The sequence below is a fragment of the Pseudopodoces humilis genome, chromosome 12 (assembly GCF_049639895.1).
Source record: "Pseudopodoces humilis isolate 2021_Gansu_Grassland_sample_001 chromosome 12, ASM4963989v1, whole genome shotgun sequence".
Classification (NCBI taxonomy): domain Eukaryota; kingdom Metazoa; phylum Chordata; class Aves; order Passeriformes; family Paridae; genus Pseudopodoces; species Pseudopodoces humilis.
The window spans coordinates 5598431-5609682 of record NC_142211.1 but is presented as its reverse complement, the minus strand read 5'-3'; the positions used below and the strand labels follow the sequence as shown (position 1 = coordinate 5609682).

Below are 11252 nucleotides of genomic sequence, written 5' to 3'. Positions count from 1 at the left end.
GAAACAAGGGCACACACTGTATCTCAGACTCCAACAGTTGTCATGGGTCTAGGTTTAAAGCTAAATGCAGTTGTAAAACTTCTGCCCACAACAGCTGGGGAACACAACTGCACCTTAGCCCTGAGACATAACTACTAAACAGGGCACAATATTTAACAAAATACCAGCTATATTTCATAATACCATAAGTGGTTTAGAGCACATCCAAAAAATGGCATTCACCTTTACTTTTCTGATGTACATGTGAGATGTTTACATCACCTCAGCCAGTTCAACAGTTAGCTGAGTCACACTTGAGTTTGACATTGAGTACAAATAGCATCTTCAGCAACAGATACTGATTTTAAATGCTTTATTCAGAATGATTCAGGAACCTTTCTCCATACTCTATTTACAGGTCATCACCATACAATTGTAATGCAAAAAGCACTGATCCGCTGCGAACATTAGGAAAAAACCCAATGAGTAGCATGGCTTTATTGGAAATAAACCTGAAAATATTAATAAACTGATCCTTAACAGGTACAAAAAATCCAACAGCTAAGGAAAGGAGAAGAATTGGATGCAATATTATGATCAATGTGTGAATTGAAGACTGCTGTGAAAGATCATACAAAAAAAGGCAATGAGGAATAGCAATTAAAGGTGGAGTACATTCCATTAAAGGTGGAGTACAGGACAGACAAAAGTTACAAAACATCCTGCTTCAATATTTTTCATCTATGTACTTTGTTCAAACACTGTAATAGTAATGGAAGACAAAAAGCAGCAGAGATCTGGCTAAAGAAATAAGAACATGAAATTAGGAAAAAGTGAAAGCTGCTTATCAGGGAATAATCTTAAATACAGTTGCTCAACTGTAGCAATACACCTGAACAGCTTGGGCCATAGTGTGCACCAGCCAAACTGTCTGTGGTTTCTTATCAGACTGTCTGGAATTTCTCAACGTTGCTGAGATATAAGCTGTTCTAAAAATAAGGAAGAAGAGGCTGAAAAGCAAGAAAAGAAGACCACAAGAGCCAGATAACAGAGGGCGGTTGAACACCTGGACTGTAATCAATCCTGTGCCCTGAGGAGTGCGTGCAGAGTGCGTGGACAGGATAGGGGCACCAATGAAAATATGCGTGTTTGCATGAACAGTAGTTTTAGAATGCATAAATCAGTGTATAATGTAAACAATAAATGGCATTCTGCAAAATCATCGGTTCATTGTTCAGAGGTCCTGAACTCCTGCACTCAACAGAAACATAACACTTGGAAAGGCTGCTCTGTCAGCATACATAGACAATACCATTATTCCAGTTCTCTGAAAATGACTTTATTTTTCTGATCTGTAACCCCTTCCACACAGAGGACTGCTGAGGTTACCCCCAGAAACACTGTGGAAACACTGTGCAGTTACAGCTTCTATCTTCCAAAACGTCAAGCCTCCCCCACAGCAAGTCAGAGTGCAGTATTCTCACACAGAATACAGCAGTTACTGAAGTGACAGAAACCACAAGTGTGAAATCCTATTAAGTAATCCTGCACTGGAGAAAGCAATTTCTTTTTTTTTCTTCTTACATCTGCCATAGAAAGCACACACTTCGCTTGATCATCTGGCAATTTCAAAGAGGACTTAATAATCTAAATCTGAGTTTAAAGGCTTTTTTTTCTATCACCTCTTAAATTTCTCCAACCAGAAATTCAACTACATTCAACTGTGCATAGTTTGGAGCTTTTGGTAGTGGAGATATGTCCTAATTCTGACATGACAGCACAGAGACTGTATAATGCAGAGTTTGCATAGATAGTCTGTCCCTGCCCCAGCCCAAAGAACATTAAGAAGTCATCACAGCTTAGGATTTTGTTGCATTTCTGAAAAACATGAAATTAGGGAAAAAAAAACCCAAACAATCTCATTTACATTGGCTTCCTCTATGTCCCCAAGTAAGGGGGATGGGGAATAAGAGACATACAACAGAAGTCATGGCTTCTTTAAAGCTTCATGGTCTTAAATGAAGTTTATTACAGGCCCCTGTGAAAATATTGAAAATTCACCAGTGCATACACTTTTGCACCTTTGTCCAGGTTGTTATTCTAGAGTGGTTAAGTGTCCTTTTTTTATTAAAAAGCTTTTTGTTTGTTTTTACAGTATTTCTGTGTTTTACAACAAAATTAAAAACCATTTGTGGTATCCACCCAGCAACAAAGTTTCCTCAGAACAAACCAAAAGCATAAACGCATGTTATGAAGGGGCCTTTTCTATGCCAGCTGCATAATGAGCAAGAAAAAAAAAAATAAAATTTATCACTTCCGTTTGGTGTTGATGAATTTACTCCATTTTCTAGAAGGCAAATCCTTTCAATAAATATCAGAATAACTTCTGAGATTATGAATTTCCAGAGATACAAGCAGCAGCTCTGTGCAATTTCTCTGGGAGTCCTGTGCTGGCCCTTGTTTCAGTCCAGTGAGATGATGTCAGGAACACTGCTTCTGGTTATCACTCCTGTCTTGCTCCTGCTGGAGGAGCTAATGTGCTGCTCTCATGGTGGCTGGTTGATGTGATGATGCTGCCAGGCATGCTGCTTGTTAAGGTTGAAGTGAGACTATCCAAAAACATAGGAGGACAGTACTGCTTGAAACAATGAAGAACGAAGAGATTAACTGCACAAGGAAAATGTATGCTCTGAAGAGCGACAAGCACAAAACATTTTACTATCAGACCCTTGTTAACACATGCATAGCAAAAACCAGAGTTCTGCAGACCAGCAAGTAATCAAGCAAAGATGAACCAAGTCCTTTTCCCTCATCCTCCCCTTTTTGTTTTTCTTATTAAATAGTTAGCTTGAACATTTATTAGCACATTAAGAAACATTATCATGTCCACAAAAATCCCACCCACAAAACCCCTTAACATTTGGAGAATGTTCACTGCCAATAGGTACTGGGCCCAACTGCCTATATTAGGCTCCTTTCATTATGAAAGGCAGCAAAATGCTTTCTGCTCCTTCAGTGGAGGTTAGAATAATTTCATCCCCTCAAATGGCAGCAGCTGTAGTAATCAACATTTTCATAGTATACACCGACAACAATATATGCAGGTATATAAACATTTTAGTAGTGATAAATGAGCCCTGATCAAGCCTGATAAGGAAAAATTCTTAAGTTGATTTAAATTTCCTGAAGTGAAAGACAAGCCATTTCAGAGCTGAACATTCTAAGCATTTAGAAACAGAACAAGGTTGCCAGATGTCAAAGAAGATAAGACACCCCACACACACGTGCACATTGTTTGACACACTTTACTTTCTCTTATCCTGTGGATTTGAATATTTGGCATAAGTTTGAAACTGAGCCTGAGTTGTTTGAACTGTCCAAAATGGACAGTTCATAGCAGCATACCTGCTTGCAGTCTTCCGCATGAACAAACTTCTGTTATTCCCGCTTTTGGCAGTTCAGATCTCAAGGTTAGGCACAGAGTATTGCAAGATGCAGTAAGTGGAAAGAAAAGGAAGAAGTTCATCCTTCGTTTTTAAGACACCAGAAAGTCAACTACTCTAGGAGACCTAATACTGTTTTATTCTAGTGACAGAGGTGAAAAAGAGAATCTGCTTCAGATCCTCTTGTCTTAGGGAGCTGATATTCCCCCACATTTCAAGGCTGTAAGTCTGTCTGCATAAGAATCTAGTTACAGTAAAAATTGTTCTCCGTAGTGGTGTAAAGTTTAAATTTCCAGGGAAGGAAAAATACCACCTGGTTCTTTTTGACCTACAAAATTTCCATATAATCCAAAGCCAATGGAGTCAAAGTGTTGCATGGAAGAATTTATAAAAGTATTCAGTCATGTACCCTTCAAATTAATGAAGATATTTTCTTTAGAATCTAATATCCTACTAATATAAAAAAAGAACAGAAATAACAATCAGTGAGGTATATTTACAGAGTTTAATCTAGCCTACAGATAGACAGCATGAACTAAGAGTATGAAGTACATGATCATAGAGTCCCAGAATGGTTTGGAGGGACCATCAAGACCACCTAGTTCCAAACCCCTGCCATGGGCAGGGACACTTTCCACTAGACCAGGTTGCTCAAAGCCCCATCCAATCTGGCCTTGAACACTTCCAGGGATGGGGCATCCATAGCTTCTTTAGGAAACTTATCTCAGTGCCTCACCATCCTGAGTGTATTTAAGTTAGTGCTGTGCAAGTATCTGCTTTGCCTAAAAAGGCAGACTACCAATAAAGACTGAGTTTCCATGCCTGGATTTATCATAGTAAGGCTAAACTGAATCCTCCCTTAATGCATTTTCATTACCACCTCTTGTTGGGAAAATGGATTTTCCTGGTCTGTGGTTAGGTCTAAGCAAGTGGACTGCATAAATGTGATAGTTATTTGAGCAGTATGTCACAAAAAACACTTGAAAATTAACCCCACAGCAGTTCAGAAACATACCTGTGAATCAACTGGGATTAGTGAAAGAAAATTCAGTCCTAGAAAGAAGGATAATAAATTGATGAGTCTTTCTTTTATACATACACAACAAATTTGAGAAACTTTTTTTGTGGACATAGAACAGATTTTGCAATTGTTACACAGTTTCTAAATGGAATATACTACTGTGACATCACTCTCAATGATTACCTCAGGCAGCAGCAAAGCGAGTTATCTAGTACATGTGTCTCTTTTTAAGAATGAGGATGACATAATGATGTATTATTCAATGGATATTGCTGGGTGGTTCAATGTGATTGCTTAGATGGAGGTTGCCATTTGGAGCTGTTAGTTCATAATGCAAATTTCACTGCATATTGTACCTGACTTGGCCAAACTGGGACATGAAGAGTGTCATCACATTAAAGATGCTGGAATGAAGTAAAGTCACAACATGCACAAGTCCAAACCCAAGCAGCAGATCTCTTCCGCCACCCATGGGCAGTCAATAAGAAAACATTTCTAATATCATCCCCATTTTGTGTCCAGACAAATAAAAGGAACAAAGAAGAGGAAACTACAAGTAGTTTAAGGTATATCCTCTAAGATCAGTGACAACCAGCGTCCATCTTTTACACTAGTCGCATGTAAGCATTTAGGGCAAGATGTTTAAAATTATGAAACTAATGAAAAATTATGGCCTTTTTTTTTTTCTTGTTAAAAATTGGCCTTGTGTTTTCTATGTCAACAGAAAAAAATGGTAAACTTCTTCCCTCTCTCCTCTCACCTCCAAATCTGTTCTGGCCAGTGACATCTCCCCTTTCTCCATTAGAGAAAAAAATTGGAGGAGATTTAAGCTCAGCTGCTTTTACAGAATTGACAGCTTCTTTTGGTCTTGCACATTCTAGAACTTCACTAAATATAGACAACAGTTTTAGATTTCTGTTCTCTGAGCTTTCTCTCCTATCCAATTTGGGAAGACAACCAATTTCTTAACAAGGGAGAAGTGGAAAGAGGGAGCAGTAAGGGAAACAAAATGGACAGAGAAACAAGGGGAATTATATCCATTTCACTGCCAAACTGGTGCTGAAAGAAGAGGAAAAAAATGGGCGATGTTTCAGGGCAGAAATGAATACAAGAAATGAAAGGGGGAGAGGTGAAGTACAGGAGGGCGATGTGACAGCTGCCACCACAAGTCACCATTTCCTGGGTTCTGGGTTTGTTACAGCTAGCAAAGAGAACCTCCAGAGTCCCTATACACAGTGTTCATTTCAAGGAGCCAGGATAGAAAACAATCAGTATCCCCACCTTTTGTCTGATATTTAGCAGCAGTGTTGAAGAATACATCATAGGCATTTAGGGTATGTATAGGTAAAGAAAGTCAATAGATGTCAGCTTACAGATTGTAGCTCACCTTAATACCTTTTTCATACAGTCTAGACAGAGCACCACTACAATCATTTAGCAGAATATCTACAGCTAGGGTTTGTATGAGTGTGCCATCATACATCTATTAATTTAAAGAAGTAGCTACTGTCCCTCGCATCTACTACACAACCATCAGATGTTTACACAAAAGTCTAACTGAACATAGCAACAAGTGTTTCTGGTTGCCATTCCGAAGTGTCAATTTGTACCCCAGAAGCAATGTTTGTCACATCACTGTTGCAAAATGCAATCTGAAACTGGAAAAAAATATGTACTGGGCTTGTCTAGCCATCACATCACTGCAATACTGCATATAGCCTTGTTCCATTAAAAAAAAGTTGATCAATTGTCCAATTTTTACCCACCCTGCAAGTTAATAATACTGTCAAAATATATGTGAAAAATAACCACCACCTACCTGGCAAGTCTGATGAAATACTGGATATTGGTGGATGATGGAATGGTACTGGGTAGTCTGTTAATGAAGGTGGAATAGCAGCAGCATCAGCTGTTGTCACTCTGGGCACTCTGACAGTAGGTGGCTAATACACAAGAACCCTGTTCCAAACAGCATGAGAAATTACAAACAACCTGGCTGTTAGCTACAGAAGAGAAATTATGCACCACTGTGTACTCTCATTCACAGGGTCACTATGTTATGACTATAGCATGGCTACTCACTATACAGTATTCCAACTCTAATTTCCTCTTTCATAACAGTCTTCATAATAACATAACCCTATCTTGGCTCTCAACAGCAGCTGTGACATCAGAGCAAGTTGGTATTAAAACAAAGTACAGTGCTGGAGTAATTTATAACAGCCTACCATTCAGAGAAAGTAATGTAGTAAGCAATCCATCTGTAGAGTACCCTAGAAGGGATGCGCAGGTAGCCAGAGCCAGAAAGAGAGAGCTTGTTTCAATTTCTCTACATAACTGTTCCTCAGTGCCAACCTGTCACACCAAGGGCCCAACTGACCATTATTCAGCCACTGAAGCACAGATTACATATGTGGGAGTTAAATATCAAAACCCATCTTTACTCAAAGCCTGAGCCCAAGCTAAGTTCAGCTCTCCAAGAGCATGCAACTAGTTAAAACCCTTTTGCATCCCACCTGCTGCCCAATTACTTCATGACACTGTTAAAGATGACACCACAGGCATTCAGGCACCAGCCATATGCATAAAATATTTCATAAACTCCAAGTCAGATGGAAACACCCAGAATCCTGTTCCCAGCTGTTCTGCATTGCTCCCTCCAGCCCACCAGCCATGTTATACACTCATATCTTCCTCCCCAGGCTGCTGCTTTGCTACTTCTGAATTCAAAAGCTTGGATTTCAGACCCTTCCTTCTCAAGCATCTCATACTTCAGCCTACATTGTTTCTGCCTATAAAAAGACACTCCACAGTTTTGCCAAAACTAGCATTCAGGCAACATTACTTACAGGAGATAAGCTATTTTGCCAAAAGCCTGGCTTTGAAGAAAGAAAACACGCCATATCCATACCCAAACAGCAAGGAAAATACACTGCTCACAGAGAGACAAGAAAACTCAGTCCCTCTACAATTACAGTTGTACATAGCCATCTCAAACAAGCACAGGAGCATGGAAGCAAGTCTTGGTGCCTTCTGAAACTTCATGAAGAGATTTATTTGTAGCTATTTTTTCTTATAAAAGTAAAAAACCGTGTCTCTGGCAAAGGGACTCCTCCACAATCCTCACAAAAAGCAACATAATTTCAGTATCGCTGTTGAAAGTGGTTGAAGATGACCAACTATTTGCTCATCAAAAATCACACATTCTGTTGGGGAGGGTGAAACAGGGAAACCTTATGAATGTGATTGTTTGGCACTAGATTCTGAAAATATGAAGGCTAGAATCAAAGTAGAAATGAAAGCCTGCTTTGAGTCCTAGGATACTGAGTACTGGTTAACCAAAGAACAATAGCCTAGCCAGCTAGAGGAGAATCCCTGTTGATAAAACAATGTCCTTCTGCTGATAGAAAAGTCCAAAGGTCAAGAAGCAAGGAAAGAACTTGTAAAGTTTTGTAGAATCTAAAATGCAACACTGTATGTTAATATAGGGAAGCGCATAGGCTGGATGTAAATTCTTTAGTGGGTGTGTCTCATGGTGATTGGTTACTACGAATTAGAATATTCACGATAGAAAAGGATATATTGGATTGTAACAAAACTTCGCTCTCTTAACTCTTAGCTCTTATCTCTTACCTCTTAGCTCTCTTACCTTTTCTCTCCTACCTCTGAACCCCTCTCCCTCACCTCTTACCCCTTTACCCCTCTCCCCCACTCTTAACTCTCAGCCCCCTCTCCCTGCTCCTACCCCTCTAGTCTTCCCTGCTCTCTCCCTCTGGTTTTTCCCCCTTTCCATCTGTTGCTCTTACTCCCTCCCTCCCCTTTCCCAACCTCTCCTCCCCTGCTCTACCTGCTCTCTCTCCCCTCCCCCGGACCACGTGGACGCCAAGGCTGGTGGCGGACACGGGTCTCCCCTCTTTTTACCCTTATAATAAATTGCTTATACTTGAACAGCTTGACCCTGGAGAAGTCTCTCACTGCGAGCGAGCGTTTTATCACTCCAATACATTCCTATGAGCTAGAGACACAGTACACCTGGTCATTACTTCAAGAGCTGGCAAAACAGAAGAGGTTTGTTTGTCTTACTATTATTTTAGTACAAGACATTAGCCACTACAGTGAAAGACACACACCTCATGCAACAATAACAAGACATTACTAAAACCTGATGCTTGGAATCACCTTGTGGAGCAGTGAGCACTGGTGAGCTTAACCAGTGCCCTTCACTCCCTGCAGGTCTCCTGTGCCCTACGGGCCATGAGCAAGAATGTTATGGAAGCCACAAACAGTACCTGCAGCCAAAGTGTGCAGACTGGGACAGGTGACACAACAGTAAAGAACTTGGTTAAGCCTGCCACTGAGGTCAGGTGTGACAACAAAGATGGAGCAGTTGACAGAGTACTTGGGAAGTCATTGGTTGTGCTAACCAAGTTGCAGGACTGACAGATAACCATGGCCAACAAGTGTCCAAGACATTCCAGTGTGTAATAGAGGAGGAAAAGCTTGTCTTGATTCAGAACAGCAAAGTGCCTCCCTTCCAAGACTGACAGGATGGATGAAAAACGCAACACAGCCTCATTTCCTGGGCACCAGCACAGATTAGATAAAGGGTGTAACAGTGAGAAAAAAGCATTAAGATGACAGTAACTTAACAAGAATGCATAAAGCTCCTTCATTTGGCATAATCTACTTTCTAAGGAGAATCTTGTCCATTATCTTAATCAACTTCCTTTTCTATGGAGAAATGGCCCTGCAAACACAGCAATCGTGAGCACAAGTTTTTTGTGATATGTACAACTATTTAATAGTGTTTTGCCTGTACAAAGGTACTGTATCAATATAATCTTCTACAAGGAGAGGCCTAGAAATTGTCTTCTGGAAGTGTGGAGCTGGATCCATGAAGAGAGATTACAAATCCATTTCTCTGCAGATCAGTTTATCTGAGACATTACAGAATTACAACTAACTTTAAAACTGACAAACCCTTTGGTTGGGCTTCCTTGTGTTTCAGACATAAATATGCACTTCCTTTTGGCAGGAGGATCTTCCTCTTCATCAGAAGAGCTTTCTATTGTCAAGTCAATAACATCAACTTTCTTCTTGTTTACTTCATTGGCCACTGTCACAGAACAGGGTTTCCTAAGAACACTGGAACCTGAAGAAGATAATAGAACATCACTGTTTTCTAAATGCTCTTGACATCAGCAGTTTCTATCTGCAACAGAACCAGATTATCTTCCTGGCCACTACAGAGAATGCTATAGCCAGGAACTGTTTTATAAGTATTCTGTGAATTGAGGGTTGACGCTGGTTGAGGCTGGAATTACAACTGCACCACGAACTTTGCTTTGATTTCTTCTTAAATATGTTATCACAGAGGTGTTACCACCATTTCTAATTGGCCCAGACTTGGCCAGCAGCATGCCCATCTTTGGAGCCATCAGGGATTGGCTCTGCTGGACATGGTGGAAGCTTCTAGCAGCTTCTCACAAAAGCCACCTCTGTGGCCCCCCACTACAAAAAAACAGGCCATACAAAACCAATACATTCCACCCCTCACTTCTGTGAATCACATATTTAAGAATAAATCAAAACAAAGTTTGTGGTGCAGTTGTAATTGCAGCCAGAGAAGGGCAGGAGTGAGAACATGTGAGGGAAAACAACTGCAGACACCAAGGTCAGTGAAGAAGGCGGGGAAGGAGGTGCTCTAGGCGCTGGAGCTGAAATTCCTCTGCAGGCCATGCTGGTGACCACGGTGAAGCAGGCTGTCCCCTTGCAGCCCATGGAGGTCCACAGGGGATGCAGAGATCCACCTGCAGCCTATGGAAGAGCCCCACACCAGAGTGGGTGGATGCCTGGGAGGAGGCTGTGATCCTGTGAGAGACCCGTGGAGAGAGGGGCCCCACTCCCAGGCTGGAGCAGCCTGTCCTTGAAGGACTGCACCCCGTGGAAGAGTGACTCATGCCACAGCAGTTTGGGGAGGACTGCTGCCTGTGGGATGGACTCATGTCACAGAAGTTCACAGAGAGCTGTCTCCCATGGGAGGGACCCCACAATAGAACAGGAGAAGCCTCGGGTAATGAATTGACCATAACCCACATTCCCTGCCTCCATACGCTGCTAAAGTAGGAGGTAGAGCTGGGAAGGAGGGAGGGGTGGGGGAAAGGTGTTTTTAAGGGCTTGTTTTACTTCTCATTATCCTGCTCTGACTTTATTATCAATAAATTCACCTTATATCTCTAAGTTGAGCCTGTTTTGCCCCTGATGGTATTTACTGAGTGATGTCTCCTGGCTATCTCAACTCATGAACCATTTGGTAAATTTTCTCTCCTCTGTCCAGCTGTAGCAGAGGAATGAGTGAGCACCTTTTGTGGGTGCCTGGCATTTGGCCAGTGTCAACTCATGACACTGTGTAATGTTGAGAATATTAAAACACAAGTTTTAGTCTTCACTTAATCAGTTTAAGAACATAAAACAAGAACAACCTTTCGCTTTCTTAACTGCTATTATAAAGAGCAAAGACAAAGCCCAAAATGCATACTTTTAGAGACACAACCCTTTCTTTTTAGTTTATATGACAAGAAGGTTAGAAGTATTAAGCTCTCCAGAACACATACATTCACACATTATCCAAGCTGGTTTGCAATCAGTACCCATACGTACATACTTTCTATTTTGGTGCACTGTGGACTTAAGACTTTCATTGCTTCTTTCTTTGGCCTCATGGGGCACCAGGACCCATCTTCTTGGAATTTGATCTCATCCACATCTGAACATTCATTAAGGATTTCCATAAAGAGCCTGAAAAAGAG

General features: G+C 41.0%; 1 protein-coding gene across 1 annotated transcript in view; it reads right to left on the bottom strand.

Moving 5' to 3' along the window:
• Window positions 1-587: 587 nt before the first annotated feature.
• The window catches only part of LOC148183304 (E3 SUMO-protein ligase PIAS2-like), a 78376-nt gene continuing 67711 nt past the window's right edge, over window positions 588-11252 (bottom strand). The window contains 7 exon segments of the mRNA XM_088061574.1: window positions 588-2521; window positions 2524-2628; window positions 2631-2684; window positions 4437-4475; window positions 6263-6402; window positions 9424-9595; window positions 11108-11241. Of these exon segments, the coding sequence (XP_087917700.1) occupies window positions 2442-2521; window positions 2524-2628; window positions 2631-2684; window positions 4437-4475; window positions 6263-6402; window positions 9424-9595; window positions 11108-11241 (724 nt within the window). The 3' untranslated portion in view covers window positions 588-2441.